The 27,920-nt window shown below is 37.5% G+C and overlaps 1 protein-coding gene across 1 annotated transcript; it reads right to left on the bottom strand.

Annotated features, from left to right (window-relative positions):
* Window positions 1-2,202: 2,202 nt before the first annotated feature.
* On the bottom strand, window positions 2,203-17,061 carry LOC139713693 (RNA cytidine acetyltransferase-like). The gene is made up of 10 exons (XM_071625402.1): window positions 16,951-17,061; window positions 15,019-15,152; window positions 13,552-13,600; window positions 12,787-12,889; window positions 11,895-12,002; window positions 10,922-11,091; window positions 9,181-9,399; window positions 8,073-8,146; window positions 6,304-6,384; window positions 2,203-2,954 (listed from the first exon to the last, which is right to left on the bottom strand). Exons 1-10 carry the CDS (start codon window positions 17,059-17,061, stop codon window positions 2,825-2,827), a joined length of 1,179 nt encoding a protein of 392 aa, XP_071481503.1. The 3' UTR covers window positions 2,203-2,824.
* Between the last annotated feature and the right edge of the window lie 10,859 nt (window positions 17,062-27,920).

Genomic DNA, 27,920 nt, shown 5'->3' with positions numbered 1-27,920 from the left:
CCTCACCTAGTGCCATCACATAAAGCAAACGGAAGTGAAATTGGGTTAGAAATGGCGAAGGAGTAGCATTTTGTAGCAAAATGTACAATACAGGTCAAAAATCAAGGTCAAAGGTCAAAGAAGTCAAAGGTCAAAATTCTGTGTAAAAGTTTTGAAGCCCTCACCTAGTGCCATCACATAAAGCAAACGGAATCGAAATTGGGTTAGAAATGGCAAAGGAGTAGCATTTTGAAGCAAAATGTACAATATAGGTCAAAGGTCAAGGTCAAAGGTCACAACTGAAATTCTGTGTAGAAGTTTCAAAGCTCCCATGTAGTGCTATCATATAAAGCAAACAGAATCAAAATTGGCTCATAAATGACAGAGAAGTAGCAAATTGAACATTTGGATCACACACGGACGCACACACGGACGGACACACGGACACACGGACACACACGTACGGAGCCCGTTTCATAGTCCCCTACTCGAACTCGTTCGGCGGGGACAATAAGCAGTCCCTACAAACAAAATTACGTAAACAAAATTAATGCAACGCGTGCCAATATGCTGAAAGTCAGAGTTTGACTCATGAAGAGAAATAGAAGTTTTGCTCTTTCCACTCTATAGCGATTACAGTTATATTTTGTATACTCAAACATTCAAACATGCCTTTCTATCAAAAGGCAATTACAACAAAAATACTTCAGTGCGTCTCAGTATAGGTCGCAACCGTAATATAGTTTGACAATTTTAATACAGATCCAGGGCAGATCCAGGGCGGAGTCCATCGGGAGGCGTGCCCCGCCCCATCTTTTTTGTTAAAACAAAAGAAAAAAAATGGGCGGCGCTTGTATCCCCCCCCCCCCCCCCCCTCCCTCTAATTTTATAAAGGTGACCACTCCTTACGGAATTCCTGGAATAAACCATGCAATGAGAGGCTACATTTGAAATTATGGTTTCCGAGCACCGGAAATACTATTGCCCTTGCAGTTCCTGCCTTTGAGAAGTGGATCACATGCATTTATATCTACAGATTTTATATTCTTCTAACGATTCTTTAAAGAAAACTTTTCTTGAAACTTTTTTGGGGCAGGTGACAATTCCTTCTTCTTCTTCTTTCTTCTTTTTCTTTTTTTTTTTTTTGCTATTCTTCATCATTAATACAATACTGCATTTCCAGAGTTAGTTACCCTGGCTATAGGCCTACACAGACCTAAGACTGCATATTTACAGGGTAATGAGGCCACAAGATAACAGGAGAATCATGCATGAGTTATACATGTTACATGACTGTTTTTCCTGTGTCTTCTAGCTCCTCTCGTGTGTGTGTGTGTGTGTGTGTGTGTGGGTGTGCATGTTTGTGTGCGTCTTTTCTAACAGTCTTTTGTTACAGATGGACACAATTAATACACATGCAGCTACACGATCATAAACAGTCCTCGAGATCGACACTTTCAAACAGTTGATATAATTCAATATACAATGCTGAACTATGCCTATGCATTATATGCATGTTTATTCAATAGTCAGTGCAGATGCACACATATGCGCATCTAGGTATAAGGATGCCTTATCTAACACCACAACTCTCTTCTTACATACAAAGGAACAAGTACAACAGCGTTGCTGTGGCTACAATTGATTGACAAATTGCCTTACATCGACATAAAATTCCTAGTTGCTGTTGTTGCTAAATTAAAATCAGGCCTCTACTGTAGAACTTTGTAAATGTAGCACTACCATTCAAAAATTGGGGGGGGGGGGGGGGGAGGGGGGAGTAATTACGAACTTTCATTTACCTGGAATGAAAAAAGTTGTTCTATGTATGAGTGCACATTTCATCTCAATTCTGTGACCAACATTGCAGCATCTTGCATGTGAAGGAGTGCCCAAGCTCCTAACAAAAGGCCAGAATAATTTGTTCATGAAATAAGGATGTGGCAGGGAAAGTTATCCTCTACACAAAGCAGTAAAGCATTCTCCTCCACTTTAGAAATTTACAGCAGATCTATTCAACTTGTCATCCTTTAGACATTGGTTCCAGTCTTCCTGTAATCTGAACCCGATTGGGGGGGGGGGGGGGGGGGGGAGCTTATTTTCCTGTCCACCGAGACCTGAAATCAGCATCTCAAGAATGAATGACGACGGTACAAGTGAAAACAGTAACCTGTGGTCCTTGTGGTATATCACAGCTGGGAAAAGTTAGAAAATGGGAAAGCACAAGGCTTTCTTCTGTAACTTGCAATTTATCTCTTTACCTGTTGAGGAACGCGCTGATTTTGCTGCAATACATATTTCTCATAGATACTACCTTGCCCAAGTACTCGTGTATACTCGAGACTCATCCTCAACGGGTTAAAGTCAGTTTATCATACTATCTCTAATGATGCATTTCATTCTTACGTCATCACTGTTGCAGGTAGGGAACTCCATGTTTATCTGTGATTAACCAAGAGAGAGAGTTATTAAGACACCTGTTCCAAAAATCTGTTCTCCCAAAATCTAATCGCTGTGAGGTACGTCACATGATCCACTCATGAGCCAGTTAGTGACTCCAGCAAAATATCTTTTTTTCTCTAGTGAATCCCTCCTACGTGTACCATACATGGCGAACTGTTCATTTTCACTCCAGGTATACCAGAGGTGATGTAAGTATACGCCATATTAAATGAGAAGATGAAAAGAGTCACATGACCGTGATGTCATCAGAGCCGGAGCTGTGTTTCAAGACGCCGTCATTGTCAAGAATCCATCCTTCCGCCATCCATCTACATGTAGCTTCCTTTTTGCAAAAGCCAGTCTTACAAAAGATCACGAGACTGTTCGACGCAACCATATGCAACTAGGATTTCACCGGTTTTGCTCCATGCTTGAATTTCTTCTTCTTCTTCTTTCCACCACTCTGTCCATCCTCCCTCTCCTTACTCTTGGATTCCCCTTTCCTCTTCTCTGGCAACTTTTTCTGGATGGTCCTGTGTAACGCCAAGAAGTTAATTTGAAAACGCAGCTAAAAAACTTGCAAATTTTAATAGTAACAGATACAACACCCATAATGCAAATGGATAAAAGGAATGACAATTTATTAGATATTGGATGAGAGATTCAACTTTCTGTTTTTCATGTTGAATTATTTCTCACAAGTATTAACATAAAGGTAATCATCATCTGTCTCTTCCTATTCCACTTTCAAAATCACTCAGATAAAAAATTTCAAAAATACTCTCAGGATCATTATAAAGGATACTTTATCCCATCCCTTCCCTACTTTCTTGCCTTTATCATTATTTTCATCTACATATTCAACATCACCTTCAGTTTCGTTTACATCATTGTAACATAATCACATTATTCTTACCATCTTCATTCCATACTGCATCCATCTAAATTTACATAAGCATGCAGCTACAAAAATCAAGATGACTATCATTTAAATCCATAACTAACATCTTCATACAAGTTCCAACATCAATTTTAAACTTGCCATCATCACTATTATCATCAACATCATTATATTCATCATCAACATTTTATCATTTTCATCATCAGTACAACTGTACATAATCACCATCAAAACCATCAACTGCACCATTATTGCCACCTTCGTCATCATCATGTGATCATCACAATCTTCATCTGATCATCATTCACCACCATAATTTTTCATGTCATCATCATAGTTATCATCATCATCATCGCAATTTTCATCTGGTCATCATTCACCACCATTAATTTCAAGTCATCATCACAGTTATCATCATCATAATCATCATCATCATCATCATTACCACAATCATCATCATCACCACCATTATCACAATAATCATCATCATCACCATTACCACAATCATTATCATCATCACCATTACCACAATCATTATCATCAGCACCATTATCACAATCATCATCACCACCATTATCACAATCATCATCATTACCACAATCATCATCATCACCCCCATTATCACAATAATCATCATCATCACCATTACCACAATCATCATCATCACCACCATTACCACAATCATTATCATCAGCACCATTATCACAATCATCATCAGCACCATTATCACAATCATCATCACCACCATTATCACAATCATCATCACCACCATTATCACAATTATCATCATCACCACCATTATCACAATTATCATCATCACCACCATTATCACAATCATCATCACACCATTATCGCATTCATCATCATCACCACCATTATCACAATCATCATCATCACCACCATTATCGCAATCATTATCACCACCACCATTATCACAATCATCATCATCACCACCATTATCACAATCATCATCATTACCACCATTACCACAATCATTATCATCAGCACCATTGTCACAATCATCATCACCACCATTATCACAATTATCATCATCACCACCATTATCACAATCATCATCATCACCACCATTATCACAATCATCATCACCACCATTACCACAATCATTATCATCACACCATTATCACAATTATCATCATCACACCATTATCACAATCATCATCACCACCATAATCACAATCATCATCATGACCACCATTATCACAATCATTATCATCAGCACCATTGTCACAATCATCATCACCACCATTATCACAATTATCATCATCACCACCATTATCACAATCATCATCAGCACCATTATCACAATTATCATCATCACACCATTATCACAATTATCACCACCACCATTATCACAATTATCATCATCACCACCATTATCACAATCATCATCATCACCACCATTATCACAATCATCATCAGCACCATTATCACAATTATCATCATCACACCATTATCACAATTATCACCACCACCATTATCACAATTATCATCATCACCACCATTATCACAATCATCATCATCACCACCATTATCGCAATCATTATCACCACCACCATTATCACAATCATCATCATCACCACCATTATCACAATCATCATTACCACCATTACCACAATCATTATCATCAGCACCATTGTCACAATCATCATCACCACCATTATCACAATTATCATCATCACCACCATTATCACAATCATCATCATCACCACCATTATCACAATCATCATCACCACCATTACCACAATCATTATCATCACACCATTATCACAATTATCATCATCACACCATTATCACAATCATCATCACCACCATAATCACAATCATCATCATGACCACCATTATCACAATCATTATCATCAGCACCATTGTCACAATCATCATCACCACCATTATCACAATTATCATCATCACCACCATTATCACAATCGTCATCACCACCATTATCACAATTATCATCATCACCACCATTATCACAGTCATCATCATCACCACCATTATCACAATCATCATCACCACCATTATCACAATTATCATCATCACACCATTATCACAATCATCATCATCACCACCATTATCACAATCATCATCACCACCATTATCACAATTATCATCATCACACCATTATCACAATCATCATCATCACCACCATTATCACAATCATTATCACCACCACCATTATCACAATCATCATCACCACCATTACCACAATCATCATCATCACCACCATTATCACAATCATCATCACCACCATAATCACAATCATCACCATCACCTTCATCATCATCATATTCATTACTATAATCATTATCAACACTGTCATCACCGCCATCCCACTATCAACTTCATCACTAATACATGTATCATCATAATAACCATTACCATGATCAGATTCACCATCTTTGTTATCAATATTTACATCATGGTAATAATCATTACAACAATCATCATCAAAATCATCACCATCATCACAATCACCATCCCACCATCAACGTTATCACTATAATCATTATAACCATTATCGTAATCTGAATCATCATTTTCATCATTCTATCAACACTATCCTGCATTCGTAAATATTGGATGGAAATCAATCAAACAGATATCGGATTATTTTAGTTGCTGGAAGAAACAGATTTAGTATCTATGTATGCTATTATAAGCATTATTGCAATCATCATCATCATCACCATCATCATAATAACCATCATCATTATCATCATCACTATCAACTTCATCATCAGCATCATTATTACCATAACCATAATCAGAATCATCATCTTCATCATCTCATCAACGTTGCCATCAATAACTACATCATGGTAATAATCATTATCCCAATCATCATCAAAATCATGATCACTATCATCACAAACACCATCGTCATCACCATCATCAACCTCAACAGCCTCCTCCTCATCCTCCTCATCTTCATCATTATCGCATCCTGGGCTGGTTCTCACCCCTTGATGCTGATGCTGCTCTTGCTCTTTCCAGACTTGAGTGCCTCCTGCCAGTCAGACTCCTCGCCCCGGATGGCATACCTGAAGAAATAATCATGATCCAACACCCTCTGAGTTACTCTACGGTCAACATTTCTTCACAAAACCAAAACTAATCACTTGCAAAGGAATACCATGTCCTCTAGTCTCAGACAATTTGTGACCCGCTACAAGAAAAGGATCCTAAAGTCGCTGGTTGCTGAGCCGAGAAAATCGAGTTTGAAGTCACATCACCAAAATTGGTCAAAACTATCGGATTTCTGTTTTTGACATAAATTTGTAGTCTAATGTTTTGTCTATCATCTGTCGAAATTTCGAGGCTAAATGATTAAAGGAAAGGCAATAAATCAGCGTTTTTCTTGGCCATGATTTTCCGACTTACAACGTAAAAGAACCGTGTCCGAAGATTTGGATTTAGCGCCTCAGCTAGATTCCGCCCCTAGTAACGAGGGAGTGATCTTATTGGTCAGTGCGTGGCATCCTGATTAGTGATTGGTCGTGCGTAGAATGCCTGACGCTAAGCTTGAATGAACATCGTGGAGGTCGCTAGGAGCGTGCCTTCTATTGTCAAGCGGTGAAAACTGTCTCGCCTTCCCTTGATCATGATAGCGTCGGAAGGAAAACTTTGAAGGCTTTTATCTCGAAACTCTGATTTCTTCAACCACTTGACACGCGCTTATATAATCATCAATATCTCCGCAACCGGGTACTTTTATGGATTTTGCTATATATGGAATTAAATTAGGAGAGTAAGGGAATAATGTCATGCCATTTTCAGAAAACTGTCATCACCCGACTTTCGGATCCTTTTGTTGTAGCGGGTCACATTTCTTCTTAAGAATCAGTAATTTACATTTACTGAGAAAGTGGAAGAAAAACAAGAAACCCGGGTCTTGTGCTCACCCGAGTATCCCAAGTTCACCTTCCATGTAATCTAATTTACACATGGCAGTACCATAGCTTATCCCCTATGTATCTGAGAAAGGTAGATTTAAAACACATGATGCACGAAGAACGCTTGAAGAGCACTCGCAACAGCTCACTTGTTCTCTCCGAATTTATATAATTCATAAAATCTTTGTGTGCTCGATTTTTCCCCCTACACTTTCACTTACCTACACATCTCTGATTTTCTATTTCTATACAAACTTCCTATCACGATGGAATTTCCCTCCAACACAACCATCATCAGCATCTGTCTTTTATTCTCATTGTTATCATCATTACCATGGAAACAGTCCCCATTGCTGATCAATGCCGTCACCTCCAAAATCTTCACACCATATTTCAACACCAATCCAAGGCTATCATCTTCTAGGCCTGTGCACCATTTCATGAAATTTGTCAGCCCTGACAAATTGTCAGTCTCTGACATTTGGTGGCACGACATTTGCTCCTGCAACAATTGCTCCAGTCTTATTTTCTCCAAGGACTTAGGGTTAGGGTTAGGGTTGTGATGGGTTTTTGGATTAATTTGATATGAGGATTAGAATTAGGGTAAAGGGTTTTACTTGTTGGTGGGTAGAATTTACGTTTGACTTATCATGCAGATGTTTCATGGGGGCAATTGTTGCAAGAGCAAATGTCATGGAACCCTGAAAATCACTATTAGTAACAGTCAGTGACCGAGCTTCTCAGCCAATCAAAAGCAAGGACTTCACGGGAATTGTCAGAGACTGACAACTTCCATGAAACAGTGCCCTGAACAAATTTTAAGTAATCTTCCTTACTGGCTGAGATCCATTGTCTTCAATCTCTCCAGTTCTTTCTTCTGCTTGGCCTCAATTTCTGCAGCTGCTTCTTCCTATGATATAGATAAAGAAAAAGAAAACATTTTTCTCTCATATCCTAACTTGATGGATTAAAGGCATCGTCTACGATTGAGAGTTTAAAAAATGTTCTAAGTTATTACGTTTGACGCACATGTGTAGGTCAGTTGCATCACAAAACATCCTACCATATAAAATTGTGCAATAAAACAAGAACATAAAATGTAAGGAGATATCACTAATATTCCTCATTACACCATAACTGTGGATGTTTTTTTCTAGAAACAATTCTATTATAACTACTGTTCACATGTTGTATATTTAACAATACTTAACATTGATTACACTGAATAACGTTTTTACATTGTTTGTTTAAAATCCCTTACATTTTAGAATCATTTTGAAGCACAAAAGCTGGGTTTTTGTTTCATGTGCAAATGGTAAATAATGCCTCTAAAATAAACAAAGAGACGCAATGCGAGACATGAGAAAATTGGTGTTCTTTCTTACTGGGGCCAATTACATTAATACTTCAAAAGATTCATGTTGAAATGTAGTTGCATGATTGAATGATTAATCATGAATTATCAGTTCACAACTTTCTTGCATGAGAATTCCATAGACAACGTGAATTGCAGTACCAAATTCTACTGTTCAATGCACTATCATCACAAAATCTTATATAATTTTACTTGAACTAGCAACTGTAGAATAAATAAATTTGATGATAAATGAGTTAAAAAAAATGTATTACACATTCTATAAGGAGCTCAGTTTATCCACACTTTTTATCGAAAATTATTATCTTGTATAGCTTTCTTTTAAAAAGGAATTACACAACTTCAAACACATTCATTTATATGTGGTGGGTACAGCATGACAACTAAGCAATACGAAAAGCTTTTAAACAGACTTCCTTCTGATAAGGTATGAATAAAAACACTTTAACACACAAACAAACAACCATACACAAAAACAGACAAACAAGCAAACAACAAAAAAACAACAACAACGACCAAACAAAGACAGCAGCCACAGACAAAGTAAATTCTTCTCTTTCAAGTCTTACCAATTCCTGAGCCATCGTCTGCTTGGTGGGTTCCATGGTAACAGCTTTCTCCTCCGCCATCCCCGCCTCCACCTCTCTCTCCAGCAGACCGTTGATCTCTGAGACCACTCTCCGCACCAGACGGTTAAAGAGACCCAGGATCTGGGAGGCTGGTAGGTCTAGCTCCTTCTCCAGTGTGTCCACAGTCTTGTGCTGAAGACCGAGACCTAACAAGATGGCCTGAGTGAAATGTAGCAGACATGGAATGATTGTTCTAATTAATACATGCATCATACTGTATATCATTTTCATTTCATTCCATTTCATTCCATTCCATTCATTCTCATAACCCCATCAATTCATATCACTATATATTTGCTTACCCTTAACCTAATCATTTCATTCTCAAAACTAACTCATTTCAATTAATTTCAATTTTCAAAACCCAATCATTTCAATTCATTTCATTTCATATTTTTTCATTTTATACAATTCTCATAATTCCCATCAATTTACTTTTAATTACTTCATTTGCTAAACTTAATCATTTCATTCTCAAAACTCAATAATTTCATTTCATTACATTCTCAAACAAATCCAATGTCATTCCATATCATTCTCAAAATCCAATCATTTCATTTTCTCATTCCAACACCCATTTCATTTAATTTCATTCTCAAAACCAAACCCAGAATCTATTTGCAATGTTGTGGGTTTTTTTTTTTTGTTCTTGCTTTCTTTGCCAAATGCCATTATTTTTCAAAAACACTACAGTATATTTGTAATTTGGGCTCATTTCATTTTAGATCCATTTCAGCCTTCGCACTCTTCTTTATCACAAACTGTGACAGGATACAGTTGATGTATTTTGGAAATTCAGTAATACCAAAATTTTCACAGACTTCTCCCTCATTTTGGATGCAGGATAAGCATTTTCTCCTTATTGCTTTAGTCCTTTAGAGGGACTTAAGACCATTGGCCAAGTGCTTCCATACAACCATTTCTTGACTATACAATACTAATGAAAACATTTTACCATATTAAATATAAACTCAAATTTACCCGAGACCTGTCTGCCACATAGTGTGAGTATTGAGTTGAAAGAATATTGACTCTTCGGAGAGCACACCTTCGACCTTTGTCAACAATTGCAAATTTGCATGTGAAAAGGAATACTGCTAGTTTCAGCAATTAGAAAATTAAATGATCAGATAGGAACAACTCCTTTGCAAGTAACACATGCTACAACAAGATTATATACTGAGCGATTGAACGATACTTTTGGTTCACAGTCACCGATAGGGCAACAGGAATTCAACTTGTTACCGCCCTTATGGACTCACTAAATACAAGAAGAGCTCTATGCTGGGTTGACACATGCCATATAAGATGCACAGTATGATTAGCCATTATTAGCTGACCATGGAATTTTTGCTTAGAACTACATGTCTATCACAATTTGTGCCATGATTGAAATTGATCTGACACGATCACCATGATGACTCTACGATCCAGATCATGATTGTGTTAGACATACTGTACACAAATATTTAGTGATTGGCTATTGAGGGCTAATGAAAGGCCTTCATAGCAGATCGCAAAGATCTGCTATTGAAACGACGCGGCAAAATCTCTGCACGTTGCGGAATCGGGGCACGAAATGTCGAGGGGGGGGGGGTCAATTTGACCCCCCTGTTAGAATAGGGTTAAATGCAAGAGAATGGATGGACAGTATCATTTATATTTTTTGGTCTGATCATACCGACTGGGCTGCAGAGAGGTGAAGGTCAAGCTTCTTGAGGAAGACAAGCTGGGCAATGGCCGGCAGAAGGTCTGTGATGAGATGGTAGTCAGCCATGTTTCTGGAGTACAGCTCCAGTCGCTGGACATCGTACTTGGTGCAGTAGAGCTCTAACTCAGACGCCGTCATGCCTGACATAACAAGGAAACACAAGAATGAGAGGAGGAAAGGGCAAGACTAAATTCCAAAAAAAAATTATTCATCAAGCATCTGGCAATTCCAAAAATGAACAACCTTTTTCAATGTATCCAGGAATTCCAAATGTGTAAACAGCATTGTAAGTTCATGAGGGTTGGAAAGGTATATTTTACATGGACAGAGTTATTCTTAACTTCACGTAAAAAGAAATGAGAAGTACCTGTAACATAATTTGGGACAGGCAGTATTTTCCAAGAAACCTGCGAGATTGCTGGCATAAAACAGAACCAAATTCTGCAACATAAAAGTAACAGTTAGCATCCCTTTGTATCATGAATTTAATATTTATACACTATCTCACACAGCCAAATGTTAAATATTTGTACACCAAAATTCAGACAGTTCAAATAACAGTTTGTAATGCCCATACACAGTCATAGACTCAAGGTATGAAAGAACAGACTCAAAATCCCTAAAACGAGACAATTTGGTCAACACTCAGTAGTGAAATCTATGAGAAAAGATTTCGGTGGTACTGTATGCACAACTGAAGGTTATCCACAACCAGTAATAATATCACAAATTCTACTTTATAAATTATAATTATAATTCTACTCAAGAAAAGAAAATATGAGTTCTGTAATTAAAAAAAAAGAACAAATGAAAATCAGTCACATTGGAGGAAAGGTACTGTATAAAGCATGTCAGAGAATGTCAAATTGTATCTGATGGTGCAAATATAAACAGTCCCATGCATGTAAAATTGTGTTAGCACGTCAAGAGTTAGAAGGCCCACCTCTAGCATCCACTTTGTACTGTTTGTGGTGCAGCACACTGAGACCCAGGGCCGGTGTGAATGCCCTGAACTGGTAGGCACAGAGGGACAAGAACCGTCTCCTGAAATCTAAGAAAAAGGATGAAAAATACAGGACGAAGCATGATGTGGGGAAAAAAAAAGTTTGTCCTCTGGTTAGAGTGTTTTTGGTTGAACAACAAAGGTGTGATGATCTAGCCCTCATTTGGCCATTCATAGTATGTCAATTGACCTGGCTGTATTCATCATCTGCCAAAGCATAGTGACATACTTTTTTTTTTTTTTTTGCATGTTGCCCTGGGAATTTTAAGCTAGTCAAATTTTGCAATATCAGTGCATCAAATAATGCTTGACATAAATGCAGATAGTTTTCATTCACTTCAATTCAATTCCCTGCCCATTTTGAGAAAGAAAATTATGCTCAAATGCAATCAAAATATATTGGTATACATTGACATGCACGATACGATCCTCTGAATATTCACTGGTCTGCCTCTAATATGCATGTCACTTAAAAGAAGAAGACAATTTGGAACATTGAAAGATACTACTTTCACCTTGGTAACTGATCTTTTTTCAGGAATTTGTTTTCTGACTTTAGAATGAAATATGATGAGCTGTTAGATACTTGCTGATTTTAATTCAACAGTGATAATTTGATTAAGTACAATGGCTTCAAATGAAAGTCTTATTTACACTCTCATTAACTTTTGGAGTGAATTCATTTGAAATAAAGAAACAAAGTTTATTGTAAAGACAAAGCAACAGGCGCAGGGCACTGTAGTCCAAGTATATGGAGCATGCTATCTCCCAAGGAAGTGTTCTCAAGGTAGTTTGATGATATGCATTTAGACACTTCTGATGGGCAAATCACCTTTCCAAAATGCGACGAGCCACGGATCCTGATCAGCGCCCTCGGTGTCAGGTTCCTGGACAGTCTTCAACATGATACACGAGTGTTCCCCCGTGAGATCATTCTGGACAAGGACAAACAATGACGAAAATGGATTCAGGCTGTCTTGATAACATCATTTAATCACCATCAATGTTTTCCACCCACTGGAAGATGTGTCACAGTCTAATGATCATAAATCATGATGGTATTAAAGCTGGCTTGGTGGTTAAATGTATCTGCCTTCCAAACAAAAGGACCTAGGTTCAAGCCCCTGCGAGATCTATTGAACCAGCTGTACATGTTATCATGTCTTCCATTCTAGTTAAAGGTGAGAAAGTTCTGTGCTCCATTAAGAAACAAAAAAACAAGCAAAAAACTGTAAAACCAGAAATGTTCCTGTGCATTTTAATTTCATTCATTTCGCGAGAGCCAAGATTCACAAAACTAAAATACACACATTGAAAAGCTTTCTTCTCTACACTACCTGTATTGAATGCCACTGACAATTCACAAAACTTTCACGCCACGAAAATGGCTGTTGGCTCAAATTTTTGAAAATTTCATGCCACAAATATTTTTTTTCTTTACAGTACTTATCTCTGATGCATCTAAATTGCGAAGAACATGAAATGCCTACATAGCTCTACATTAGCTCGGGTCATAAAGGCGACCTTTGTCAAATTGATCAAGTCTTCACACAATAATAGTATCACGTCAAAACACTGTGACTGAAACGATACTTACAGCTGTTTGCCGCAAATAGACTGGAACAAAGCCGGCCTTCTTCCAGAATCTGGAGATCATAACAAGAAATATAGAACAGCTGTGAATGCATAGTATACAAACTTCAACACGACAGAAGAGCTGTATGTAGTGTTCTTTGCCATCGAGAGGTGAAAGTTTATCATGGAAGCTGAGTGAGTAAGATTGCTCGTCTCTGAATCCAATGAGCGTGGAATGAGTTTGTGGGTTCAACACAGCTGCAAAGGTTTGAAACGTTGCTATTAGTGTTACAACTATCATTTTCTATAACTGTGAATGTGTTTCTAGGAGGGATTTATCCCTTTACTGATACACAAAGAAACAAAGTCAGCTGATGAACTCTCACTGATTGAAGGATAAAAACTTATACCTCATCGTGACAGTTAAAGCAATCCTTGACTCACATCTTTTTTTTTGTGTGTGTAATTTGTACAGACTTTAATCTGTGCTATCTCAATATGATATAGAACAGAACAGAATGAAGAACAAACTCTACACATGAATTGCCATGAACACCTTTTCACTCCTCAACAGGTAAAAATAGCACTTACATTATTAAAAAGCAATAAAGAAAAATGTCAAAAATATATCTTGGGCCTTGAAAGATATAATCCGGATAGCAACTTGTCCCTGAAGCTTAACTGGGATGGGTGTGTGACAGTAGGTGACAGTGTGGAAAGTAGAGTGATTGGCAATGAAAAAAAAAAAAAAAATTGCACATGTACTGTATGTACAGTTAGACTATATGTGATACAGTATGTACAGTTAAACTACATGCGACATCTACAGTATTTAGCGAGTCTAAATTTGCGCGAACCAGCAATTCTGCGAGAGATCAAATTCGTGATTGGTACAGTTGTATGTACAGTGATGATCGGAAAAATGTATGCGTGCATGTCGCATTTCGGGATCAGAATTAATGTTTTGGCATGTTGTTGATTTTGTGAATAGCATCAGACTTGGGAAATTGGAAAAAAAAAAACAACTCAAAAAATATAAGGCATATACAGTAGAAAAAAAAGATGTGAATAATGCGGCATACACTGGTACACTAATTGAAAAAAAAATGCTTCACAAAAACTTCTGCTGCCTAGCAATGAAAAGATGAACAGTGGGTGGCACCAGGGGGGCATTTCATGAAACGATTTGCCAGATATTTCTTCGGACAAACTGTTATAAGCTATTGAAATCCTTGCATCTAATTGTCTGAGAGCGAATTTGTCCGACAAACTTGTCAGACAAAACTCTTTAAAAAATGCCCCCCTGGGGTGCATTTTATGAAGAATTTTGTCCGACAAACGAAAAAATGCACCCCCTGGGGGCATTTTATGAAGAGTTAAAATTTGCTCTCAGCCAATTAGTTGCAAGGATTTCAGTAGCTTGTAACAGTTTGTTAGAAAAGTATCCAACTAAAATGGTTCATGAAATGCCCCCCTGATGTGGCTTTACTTGAGGAGGTCAGCTGTCAGACCGTAGGACACTCCAAGGTAGTCCAGACTCTCGGCTGGTCTCTCGCTCAGTTTGGCCAATAGAGGGGGTAAGTTCTTCCGAGGGGAGATCACCTCTTCCAGCAAGCCGACAGCCTTGTAAATTAAAAACAAAAGGACAATTGGTTTTGGAAATGAATATTTACTATGACGATTTCATGAAAGAGACTAACTTTTATCAGAGTGTTACACAACTTTTTTTTTTTTTTACAATTTGCCCAGCCTGGCAAGCAAATTTTCAAATTGTTGCAAAACACTGCCCGAACATGAATTTAACTTGCCCAAAAGTAAAGTCCAAAGATATATATATATAAAAAAAAAAAATGATGGACAAAATCACTTGTATATCAAGAGCTTGATAAAGCACATATTGGTTTGCATGCTCAAACATGTTGGAGTAACAAACTTGGTTTGATCGAGTGTTGGTGTTGCATTGCATTAGGACTTCTTCGTGTACACAGATTCTACATCTAAGTGTTGGCAAGTTGCTTAGAATATAGATGAATCAAAGTACATTGCATTACTAAACAGTCATGATTTTGAGGCTTCTGTATAGCTGCCTTTACATTTGTGAAAAGGAAAAAGAAAAAAGAGCGACTAAATATTTTGCTTGCCCAAGCAAAATATTTAGTCACTCTTTTTTCAGGCAAGTAGGCAATTTCAGGCAATTTCAGGCAAGCATTATTTTCTCATTGTTCCAAAACACTTGCCTGACTTTGATTTTCACTTGCCCTGGGCAAACGGGTAAGTGCTTATGTAGCACCATGCTTTTATGATCAAATTCTATGACAGTTACACAAATATCTTGACAAACACAAATATTGTCGCTCCAGGATGTTTTAACGGTGCACTCAAAATGTGTACTCACTCTCGTCTGCTTGATTTCTCACTGTGCAAAACAACAGCATATTCAGGAAAATGCATAGAACAATGTATCACTTCCCCATAGGCTACCCTTGTCAGTGGCTGTGAAATAATACACCATACTCTGTCTAGTCCCTCACTAGGGCCAAAATTGCACTCATCCTCGATTCACACAATATTGGCCCTAAATGTACCTCATACAATATACCATAGTTTCTCATTCATCGCCATTCAATATACATTGTACTATAAACACTGTACACTCACTAGTTACGTTCACACCCAGTTGCCAAACTTGAAGTTTAGGTTAAAAATCTAACAGTCGATGATTAGCTCCACTCGTGAATTCATGACTCAAGTTCACACACGCACCTAAACTTTAAGTTACAACTTACAAGCGAGCCCCATTCGATGATTACAACGGAAGTGCAGAGTCTTTGCTGGATGACCTTGTGCCCATATGAAATAGCGCAGCGAACGAGACGCAATGCATGCTAACTCATGAGCTCATTGATTATTGTGTGACTGTCCACACAAAGCGAAACTACAAGTGGGGACCCCCCGTGGCTTGTGGAGAGAGCTTAAACCCTAAGATGAACCTTGATGAACCCTGTGTAAGATGACTAAACTTTAAGATTGCTAACTTTTGAGTGCATCCACACCGTGCTAAACTACAAGCTAATCATCGAGAGTTAAGTTTTTAACCTAAACTTAAAGTTTAGGAACAGCGTGAGAACCTAACTAATATTTCACAGGTATAATCTTGTGCAAATTTTGACTTGTAAGATAATTTCAGAACAGGTTGAACTCGTGATCAAGAATCGCAGTGACAGAATAAGGCACACATATTATCCCTTTTCAGGAGAAAATTTCTGACATGTCAGAATGTGCACTCAATTTTGACCAAGTCTTATGTCATATTGTCTTCACTAACTGCTCAAAATGTTATAAAAAACATTTAAACTTACAAAATGCTGCCATGTCCATGCTTCAGTGCACCATGGACTATCGCATTCTTCTGAAGCCTTACCTCTTTCTCCACTGTGCTGATAGTCTTGGTTTCAGCTGTTTCCGTCATGCTGGGAAACTCACCCCGGTAGTACTTCTGTAGGAGGTTCAGAGCTCGACCGCCATAGCCCATCTTGGGAGAGAGGAGAAAAGAGTGAAAGGTTTTATCAAATGATTTTTGTTACAAAAATTTACTTAAATCATTTGATAGAAAACTTTTTATTAGCAGTGTATCTCAATGCTGTATGGTCAAGAAATTACAACATGCAAATTTAATATTACAGACAACGCCAGTTTGTTCATACAAATAGGATAGGGGAACCTAAAAAACTTCTAAAACTTTTAACTCCCTAACTTGGTCTCTTCTTTTGAATGGTGACTGAAACATGTCTACGAGCATCATGATAAGTGTAAAGATGAAACAATTTATAGTCTTAATTTCTGATCACCATCTGAGTAGGCGATTCAACTTATAAGAGTTCCATCAACTTCACTGATGTGTTCTACTAATATTGATGCCTTCATTTGGGGAGACTCTCCCTTTAAACAGAGTCTGTAAGATTATGGAGATTAACCCGCTGTGTGTTTTGAGTTCCAATTGACAGAGAAAACCTCACAGCATTGGACACTCCACCCAAAGTCGCTGGTACACAAAGGGCTAAAGTTCAATCTCGTCTCAGAGAAGAGAGACAGAGATAAAAGACCAATAGCCTGAAAGAGTAGCCAAAATCCTGCGATCCCATTGGTCGAGAGCTGTGTGTTGATATCTACTGGCCTCAAGCTACCACACAGTGGTAAATATGTTATCGTTTCACTTATCACTTGTAGCAAGAGTATGCACACTTGAAGCACTAAATAAACATTTGCGCACTCAGTACGAGATGCCTATTTGCTAAAAAATCATGCATCCAGTACTTTTGCCATGAATCCAGATGATTTTGAAGTACTGGATGCAAGATTTTTGGGCTTTCATCTATTGCAAGCCAAAAGGAAATGCATCCCGTAAATTTGCCATCAGGTAACATGACCAAAAAATGGATTTCTGGCAAAAAAAATTCCCCCCCCCCCATTCTATAACATAGATGACGCACATGTCTTTCATGCATCAGTCAGAATAGTGTGCATGCGGTAACTATGGAGTTTTAGCCTAAAACCCACTCGGCTTCACCTCGTGGGTTTAAGCATTTCCTTATTAGTTTACCTTATGCACACAATTCTGACGGATTGCACTCAGACCTGTGCGTCATTTGTATGCTGTCCCATAGCTTACCCCCCTGATAGTCTGGATGTGTTTGCTATCCTCACCACTCGGGCCTCCTGATAGACTGGGAAAAATCATTGTCCTGAAACTGAAATGGAATCAAAAACACACTGACTACTCTATGCAGAAAAGTCATTTGTAAAAAGTAACATCTGAATCGCATATAATGTAATCATTTCATCACTAGCGGACGGGTCCATACGCTGGACATACGCAACATGCAAATTAATACAGTAATCTTGTGCCCCCACACTCAAAAACACGAGGACGTCAAGCGGGTGCACACTTTTTGGTGTTGACTTGTGCACTTCCCGTAATGCAGAGTTACTGTGCAGCAGGCATGGGCAAAAGCGTATATCATCGCTGGGGCGACAAGACCTTGTATCTGCAATTTTGGTGAAAATGACTTTTTTGGATTAATGGTCACACACATCAGTTAACCCTAACTAGGCGGGGGGGGGGGGGGGGGGGGGGGGGGGGGGGGGGGGGGCCTCCGAGGCCCCCCCCCCTCAACGTTTCGCGCGATGTATCGCTATCGCGAGAAGCTATCGCCGCAACGTTTCATGACTTTTTTCTTTCGAGTCTCCCGCATCTTTTGACACCAAATTTGCGATGCCCGGGTGCGCAGTTCCGAAGTTGCGCATAAATATGCACGTGCATGTCAAACCAAAAATTGCTCAAAAACGTGAATTTGTGTACAATTTCAATGCAAACTGTGTTTAGAGGCAAATTTCATAAAAGTATGATTATTTTGGGGGTTTATTGATTAAAATCAATTAATAATGCATTTTCTTGTTCAGAACAATGTCACGGACAAATTTCATTGAAAAAAACAAAAACAAAAACGAGGAAATACATAAGAAATTCAAAAAACAATAAAATACTTAGGAAATTTATTCTGATTGTGCAATTTTTTTCTCTTACATTTGCTAAGGACACTAAAAAGAATATTCACACCTAAAATGTGCCTGTTTTGAGCTTTATTTAGTGATTTATACCAAATTGTCTGATTTCATGCATCATTATGCATAAATTAGCATAATTTAGTGTAAATGATAATTTTTGAAAAAATTAACTTCATGGTACTTTAGATTACATCATAGGCAATGCGTGTGCCAATTTTCGTCGCGATCGCGCGGTCGAGATCTGGGGCCCCCCCCCCCCCCCCCCCCCCCCCCCCCACCCCCGGCTCTATCATCTACCTAAATAGCCCGGCCTAGTTAGGGTTAAGGGATGTCCTGTCCAAATCCCAGCCATCTTACCCAAAAATGAAGCCACAAATGGCATGTCAAAGGGAAGGCTCTCCCATTTGATATAGTCTTTGGCTGCCATGTTTTTTGGCTCTCCTGAACATTTGACATTTTGTAGATACCCTAGCGATGATATGCAGTAACTGCATCTGATTTTTCCATTTTATTAAGACTAAACCATTGTCACTTCATACAGAAATGTGTTCTTAGGGCTTAAAACTTTCTATTTCTTTGCTAAATATGTAACATCTGTAGATAAAATCTACAAAAACTATGGAAGCTTGGAGATAAAGATAGTGTTCCATGTTTTGGTTTTGGATACAATCAAATAGAGCTTACAGCATACTTAGTTAACACATTATTGTTGAAACTTTCCATGAATGTTACACATTCCATCAACTTGATACTGACATAGTTCAGGGTAGCAATTATACCCCCTGCTTTCTGAAAACATTTAGTCAAGTGCCCTTTCATTATACTAGAGTAGTGAATTTTTGTAAAATTCCTTTCATATTTTCTAGGGGAATCTACACCCTACAAGCAATGCTTCTATGTAGATTCCTCATATTTCACATGTTTTATTGTCTTATAAGCTGTACGTGACAATTCATCCAGGCTTTTGTATTGTGATGTTTATGTTTTATGTATTTGTTGAAATGTGGAATATGGAACAATAAAAAACAAACAAACAAATGTTCACTCTCTCCAGGATTGATGCATCAGATAGCAATTCTTGCCTGGCAAGGTGGGTCAACGATGAACACATCCGTCCAAATAGCATCATGAAAAAGGTCACATTTGATGATAGCTTCCCCCATCTGTGCCTGTTTGCTTTGGTGGACCTTAAAGAAGGTGTTGAACTGACATACGACTATGGAGTAGAGAATTTACCGTGGCGACAGGTAAGTGAATATATATGTTTTTGTTGCTTATTCTAGTGTATGCACTTGTTAAAAGGTGGACCTTAAATGTGAAAAACTTGCTTATAAAGTAACCTAACATTAGTAGACCTTTGACATTCAAGGTAATTCCATTGTAAAAGAAAAAAAACCCTGCTGAACTTACGTAATACAGGTGGTCCTTACAGTGTGTAAATGACTAAACTTAGCTATAAAAAAAGGATCTCACTTTGATAGACAGGTCCACATTTCAGAATAAACCCTCAGAAAACGTCCTTTAGGAATATTCTGTTAAGTGGTAATTTATCAATTGTTTCAAAAAATTCCAGGGTGCTTAATGAAAAAAAAATTGTTTGCCAAAACTTGATTCTCAAGTCTTCCTCCCCAATTGTCCCCCCCCCCAAAAAAAAAAACACAAAATGGCGACAATTTTCTGCATAAATAAAACAGTGGAGAATTAAAAAAGCGAGAGGAAGAGAAATAAGCAACTCAGCAATATAATGCCCTCAATCGTACAAGTATTTTAGGAGAGAAATAATAAATTTGACCAGTTGATATTTAAGAATATGACCGTCTTATTTGTGCAACTATGAAACTATCAAGACAATAATGAAATGTTTTATGCCTTTTCCCATGAATTGCAGTCCACTCTGGCCAAGGACACCCCAGTAAATAAAGGAAACAGCAGAAAAGATGCTCATGAAGAATCTGTGGTAAGTAATACCTGCAAAGGGTTTCTTTAGGGATCCTCAATAAATATGCTGATAGCTCAGCTATGATATGTCCTCGTTTGAATATGATAATAATTTCTGTGTCAAATTTGCAGTGTTATGTCCTCATACATTTATTGAAACAAGTTCATTGTTGTATTTGCAGTGTAATATTCTCACACATTTTTGCAAACAAGTTGTGTGTTCTTTAGTGTATCAGGGGGAGGGGCATGTCTATACCATTGCCAGCACACTGCACCAAAAGTGCAATGGAGAGAAAGAAAAAGAAGAGAAATTAGCATAGGGAGCAACGTAATGTCCTCATTCATAAATGTAAACAATTTCTGTGTAAAATTTGCAGTGTAATGTCCTCATACATTTATTGAAACAAGTTCAATGTTGCATTTGCAGTGTAATATTCTCACTCATTTATTTCTCTCCGAAACTACTTCGTTCTTTAGTGTAAAGGGAGGGGGGAGGGGGAGGGGGGAGGGGGAGGGAGAAGGGGTATGTCTACACCCTTGCCAGCACACTGCACCAATAATGCAGTAGAGAGAAAGAAAAAGAAGAGAAAAGAAGAGAAATTAGCATAGGGAGCAATGTTGTGTCCTCGTTCATATATGTAAACAATTTCTGTGTCAAATTTGCAGACCTGTGTAATGTCCTCATACATCTATTGAAATAAGTTCAATGTTGCATTTGCAGTGTAATATTCTCACACATTTATGCAAACAAGTGCTGTGTTCTTTAGTGTATAGGGGAGGGGGAGGGGGTATGTCTACACCCTTGCCAGCACACTGCTTCAAAAATGCAGGAGAGAGAAAGAAAAAGAAGAGAAAAGAAGAGAAATTAGCATAGGAAGCAATGTAATGTCCTCATTCATATGGCAATAAACAATTTCTGTGGAGTGTAATATCCTCATACATTTATTGAAACAAGTTCAATGTTGCATTTGCAGTGTAATAATCTCACATATTTATGCAAACAAGTGCTGTGTTCTGAAGTGTATCGCGGTGGGGGGGGGGGGGGGGAGGAGGGGGAGGGGCATGTCTACACCATTGCCAGCACACTGCACCAAAAATGCAATAGAGAGAAAGAAAAAGAAGAGATATTAGCATAGGAAGCAATATAATGTCCTCATTCATATATGTAAACAATTTCTGTGTCAAATTTGCAGTTTTATGTCATCATACATTTATTGAAACAAGTTCAATGCTGCATTTGCAGTGTAATATTCTCACTCATTTATTTCTCTCCTAAACTACTTTGTTCTTTAGTGTATAGGGATGGGGGAGGGGGAGGGGGAGGTGTATGTCTACACCCTTGCCAGCACACTGCACCAAAAATGCAATAGAGAGAAAGAATAAGAAGAGAAAAGAAGAGAAATTAGCATAGGGAGCATTGTTGTGTCCTCGTTCATATATGTAAACAATATCTGTGTTAAATTTGCAGTGTAATGTCCTCATACATTTATTGAAACAAGGTCAATGTTGCATTTGCAGTGTAATATCTTCACACATTTATGCAAACAAGCGCTGTGTCCTTTATTGTATATGTGACGGGTAGGGGGGTATGTCTACACATTTTCCAGCACACTGCACCAAAAATGCAGTAGAGAGAAAGAAAAAGAAGAGAAAAGAAGAGAAATTAGCATAAGAAGCAATGTAATGTCCTCATTCATATATATAAACAATTTCTGCGCAGTGTAATGTCCTCATACATTTATTGAAACAAGTTCAATGTTGCATTTGCAGTGTAATATTCTCACACATTTATTTCTCTCATAAACTACTTTGTTCTTTAGTGTATAGGAGGGGGGGGGAGGGGTATGTCTACACCCTTGCCAGCACACTGCACCAAAAATGCAGTAGAGAGAAAGAAAAAGAAGAGAAAAAGAAGAGAAATAGCACAGGAAGCAATGTAATGTCCTCATTCTTATATATAAACAATTTCTTGGATGAATTTGCTGTTGTGATGTCCTCATATAGTTCTATATTTCAATGATGAAATGTTTTATGTCTTTTTCTTATGAATTGCAGTCCACTCTGGCTAAGGAAACCCCAGTAAATGGAGGAAACAGCGGAAAAGATGCTCATGAAGATATGGAAGAATCTGTGGTAAGTAATACCTGTAAAGGGTTTCTATAGGGATCCTCAATAAATATGCTGATAGCTCAGCTATGGTATGTCCTCGTTTGAATATGCAAACAATTTCTGTGTCAAATTTGCAGTGTTATGTCCTCATACATTTATTGAAACAAGTTCATTGTTGTATTTGCAGTGTAATATTCTCACACATTTTTGCAAACAAGTTGTGTGTTCTTTAATGTATCAGGGGGAGGGCATGTCTACACCATTGTCAGCACACTGCACCAAAAGTGCAATAGAGAGAAAGACAAAGAAGAGAAATTAGCATAGGAAGCAATGTAATGTCCTCATTCATGTAAACAATTTCTGTGTCAAATTTGCAGTGTAATGTCCTTATACATTTATTGAAACAAGTTCAATGTTGCATTTGCAGTGTAATATTCTCACTCATTTATTTCTCTCATAAACTACTTTGTTCTTTAGTGTATAGGGATGGGGGAGGGGGAGGGGGAGGTGTATGTCTACACCCTTGCCAGCACACTGCACCAAAAATGCAATAGAGAGAAAGAATAAGAAGAGAAAAGAAGAGAAATTAGCATAGGGAGCAATGTTGTGTCCTCGTTCATATATGTAAACAATTTCTGTGTTGAATTTGCAGCGTAATGTCCTCATACATTTATTGAAACAAGGTCAATATTGCATTTGCAGTGTAATATCTTCACACATTTATGCAAACAAGCGCTGTGTCCTTTATTGTATATGTGAGGGGTAGGGGGGGTATGTCTACACATTTTCCAGCACACTGCACCAAAAATGCAGTAGAGAGAAAGAAAAAGAAGAGAAAAGAAGAGAAATTAGCATAGGAAGCAATGTAATGTCCTCATTCATATATATAAACAATTTCTGTGCAGTGTAATGTCCTCATACATTTATTGAAACAAGTTCAATGTTGCATTTGCAGTGTAATATTCTCACACATTTATTTCTCTCCTAAACTACTTTGTTCTTTAGTGTATAAGGGAGGGGGGAGGTGTATGTCTACACCCTTGCCAGCACACTGCACCAATAATGCAGTAGAGAGAAAGCAAAAGAAGAGAAAAAGAAGAGAAATAGCACAGGAAGCAATGTAATGTCCTCATTCTTATATATAAACAATTTCTTGGATGAATTTGCTGTTGTGATGTCCTCATATAGTTCTATATTTCAATGATGAAATGTTTTATGTCTTTTTCTTATGAATTGCAGTCCACTCTGGCTGAGGAAACCCCAGTATGTGGAGGAAACAGTGGAAAAGATGCTCATGAAGATATGGAAGAATCTGTGGTAAGTAATACCTGCAAAGGGTTTCTATAGGGATCCTCAATAAATATGCTGATAGCTCAGCTATGGTATGTCCTCGTTTGAATATGATAACAATTTCTGTGTCAAATTTGCAGTGTTATGTCCTCATACATTTATTGAAACAAGTTCATTGTTGTATTTGCAGTGTAATATTCTCACACATTTTTGCAAACAAGTTGTGTGTTCTTTAATGTATCAGGGGGAGGGGCATGTCTACACCATTGTCAGCACACTGCACCAAAAGTGCAATAGAGAGAAAGACAAAGAAGAGAAATTAGCATAGGAAGCAATGTAATGTCCTCATTCATGTAAACAATTTCTGTGTCAAATTTGCAGTGTAATGTCCTTATACATTTATTGAAACAAGTTCAATGTTGCATTTGCAGTGTAATATTCTCACTCATTTATTTCTCTCATAAACTACTTTGTTCTTTAGTGTATAGGGATGGGGGAGGGGGAGGGGGAGGTGTATGTCTACACCCTTGCCAGCACACTGCACCAAAAATGCAATAGAGAGAAAGAATAAGAAGAGAAAAGAAGAGAAATTAGCATAGGGAGCAATGTTGTGTCCTCGTTCATATATGTAAACAATTTCTGTGTTGAATTTGCAGTGTAATGTCCTCATACATTTATTGAAACAAGGTCAATATTGCATTTGCAGTGTAATATCTTCACACATTTATGCAAACAAGCGCTGTGTCCTTTATTGTATATGTGAGGGGTAGGGGGGTATGTCTACACATTTTCCAGCACACTGCACCAAAAATGCAGTAGAGAGAAAGAAAAAGAAGAGAAAAGAAGAGAAATTAGCATAGGAAGCAATGTAATGTCCTCATTCATATATATAAACAATTTCTGTGCAGTGTAATGTCCTCATACATTTATTGAAACAAGTTCAATGTTGCATTTGCAGTGTAATATTCTCACACATTTATTTCTCTCCTAAACTACTTTGTTCTTTAGTGTATAAGGGAGGGGGGAGGTGTATGTCTACACCCTTGCCAGCACACTGCACCAATAATGCAGTAGAGAGAAAGCAAAAGAAGAGAAAAAGAAGAGAAATAGCACAGGAAGCAATGTAATGTCCTCATTCTTATATATAAACAATTTCTTGGATGAATTTGCTGTTGTGATGTCCTCATATAGTTCTATATTTCAATGATGAAATGTTTTATGTCTTTTTCTTATGAATTGCAGTCCACTCTGGCTAAGGAAACCCCAGTAAATGGAGGAAACAGTGGAAAAGATGCTCATGAAGATATGGAAGAATCTGTGGTAAGTAATACCTGCAAAGGGTTTCTATAGGGATCCTCAATAAATATGCTGATAGCTCAGCTATGGTATGTCCTCGTTTGAATATGATAACAATTTCTGTGTCAAATTTGCAGTGTTATGTCCTCATACATTTATTGAAACAAGTTCATTGTTGTATTTGCAGTGTAATATTCTCACACATTTTTGCAAACAAGTTGTGTGTTCTTTAGTGTATCAGGGGGAGGGGCATGTCTACACCATTGCCAGCACACTGGACCAAAAATGCAATAGAGAGAAAGATAAAGAAGAGAAATTAGCATAGGAAGCAATGTAATGTCCTCATTCATGTAAACAATTTCTGTGTCAAATTTGCAGTGTAATGTCCTCATACATTTATTGAAACAAGTTCAATGTTGCATTTGCAGTGTAATATTCTCACTCATTTATTTCTCTCCGAAACTACTTTGTTCTTTAGTCTATAAGGATGGGGGAGGGGGAGGGGGAGGTGTATGTCTACACCCTTGCCAGCACACTGCACCAAAAATGCAATAGAGAGAAAGAATAAGAAGAGAAAAGAAGAGAAATTAGCATAGGGAGCAATGTTGTATCCTCGTTCATATATGTAAACAATTTCTGTGGTAAATTTGCAGTGTAATGTCCTCATACATTTATTGAAACAAGGTCAATGTTGCATTTGCAGTGTAATATCTTCACACATTCATGCAAACAAGCGCTGTGTCCTTTATTGTATATGTGAGGGGTAGGGGGGTATGTCTACATATTTTCCAGCACACTGCACCAAAAATGCAGTAGAGAGAAAGAAAAGAAGAGAAAAGAAGAGAAATTAGCCTAGGAAGCAATGTTGTGTCCTCATTCATATATATAAACAATTTCTGTTATGATTCTAAGAAGAATTCAAAGTTTATTTGATAAAAATTAGTTTTGAAATCGATGAGATATCCAAAACAAAGCGATCCTAATAAATGGTGGGACTCATCTTTTTTTACTTTCGCTTTATTTTACTTTGTTGTTGGATATCTCAGCCATTTCAAAACCAATTTTCATCATATACACTTTTAATTCCTCTTAGAATTGTATGCTCTTTATCAGGGCATAAATTGGTTTCAAGGTATCTCGCAATGTAAAAGCTGAATCCTCATCTCAACCAATACTTTACCACCCCTTTAAACATCAAATATTTTTTTTTTTTTCAGATAACATTTTGCAAGTCGCTTTGGCACTCAACTTTAAAAGCCATGCGCAGCGACCTGTATGAACTTGTTATCTCATTTTTGTGGCACTGGGTAAGAAGAAAATGACGTCTCGAAATTACTATCTTGTGAAATGTTGGAATCATACTGGATAGGAGCATGTTTGTAACGTCATCATAAGGACTGATGATCCCGATAATCAATAATAGCGTGTGTCCTACCATTGACGACTGGGTGCTTCTTTTAGACATTTTGAGTGGATTAAATTACTTTCTGGCTCTTTACGTTTTTCAATTCTTTTTTCCCCGCTAAATCACTATTGAGGAATGAGTTTTCATCCCAAGAAATACCAGGGATGCAGTGTCGTGATGAAAGTGACCAATTAGTATAATATTTATAACATAATTGACGTTGTTATTATATCGTTGTTTGAGAGTTGTTGGCTTGTTTGCTTTATCAATGAACAGGTCTCGTCCTTATTAGATTAGAGTTGTTAAAATGCAATTAGATGCACGCCATGTTAAAGATTTATATATATATATATATATATATATATATATATATATATATAAAACAGAATGATAAAAGTTTTGTCAAATTTTGGATAGACTGAAATGAAATGAAATTTTGATTTACCAAACAATAACGCAAGTCATAACAAACATTGTCAAAACATCTGTGTACAGTCAAAATAGTCAATAGTTTAAGAACATTCTTGGTAAAAAGCTTCGTTAATCCAAAACATAATGAAATAAGCTTCGTTATGATCTGAAATTGAAGAGAAGGTGCGTACAAATGAACTTTAGTAATTACGTACCTTATTTCGTTTTCTGATTAACTAAGCTTCGGAATAACGATTATTTCAATTTAGGATTAACGAACTTTCGGAATAACGAACCTTCAAAATAACGAACTGTAATCCCTGTTTTAGGTCAGATTTTGATGAAACCTCTATCATTCTCTTCGTCTGGCGTACTAC

Source organism: Diadema antillarum, unplaced genomic scaffold, assembly GCF_040938485.1.
Source record: "Diadema antillarum isolate AM-2024a unplaced genomic scaffold, OU_Dant_1.0 scf00000044, whole genome shotgun sequence".
Lineage (NCBI taxonomy): Eukaryota > Metazoa > Echinodermata > Echinoidea > Diadematoida > Diadematidae > Diadema > Diadema antillarum.
The sequence above is the reverse complement of the archived record's forward strand: the minus strand, read 5'-3'. Positions and strand labels throughout refer to the sequence as shown.

Bases quoted from the DNA above. Each gene is read 5' to 3' on its own strand.
- LOC139713693 (XM_071625402.1), bottom strand. From the start codon at position 17,061: ATGGGCTATGGCGGTCGAGCTCTGAACCTCCTACAGAAGTACTACCGG. The intron at 15,153-16,950 runs GTAAGGCTTCAG...TTAATTTACAAG, and splicing joins TCAGCACAGTGGAGAAAGAG to GCTGTCGGCTTGCTGGAAGA. The intron at 8,147-9,180 runs GTAAGACTTGAA...TCTATATCATAG, and splicing joins AGACGATGGCTCAGGAATTG to GAAGAAGCAGCTGCAGAAAT.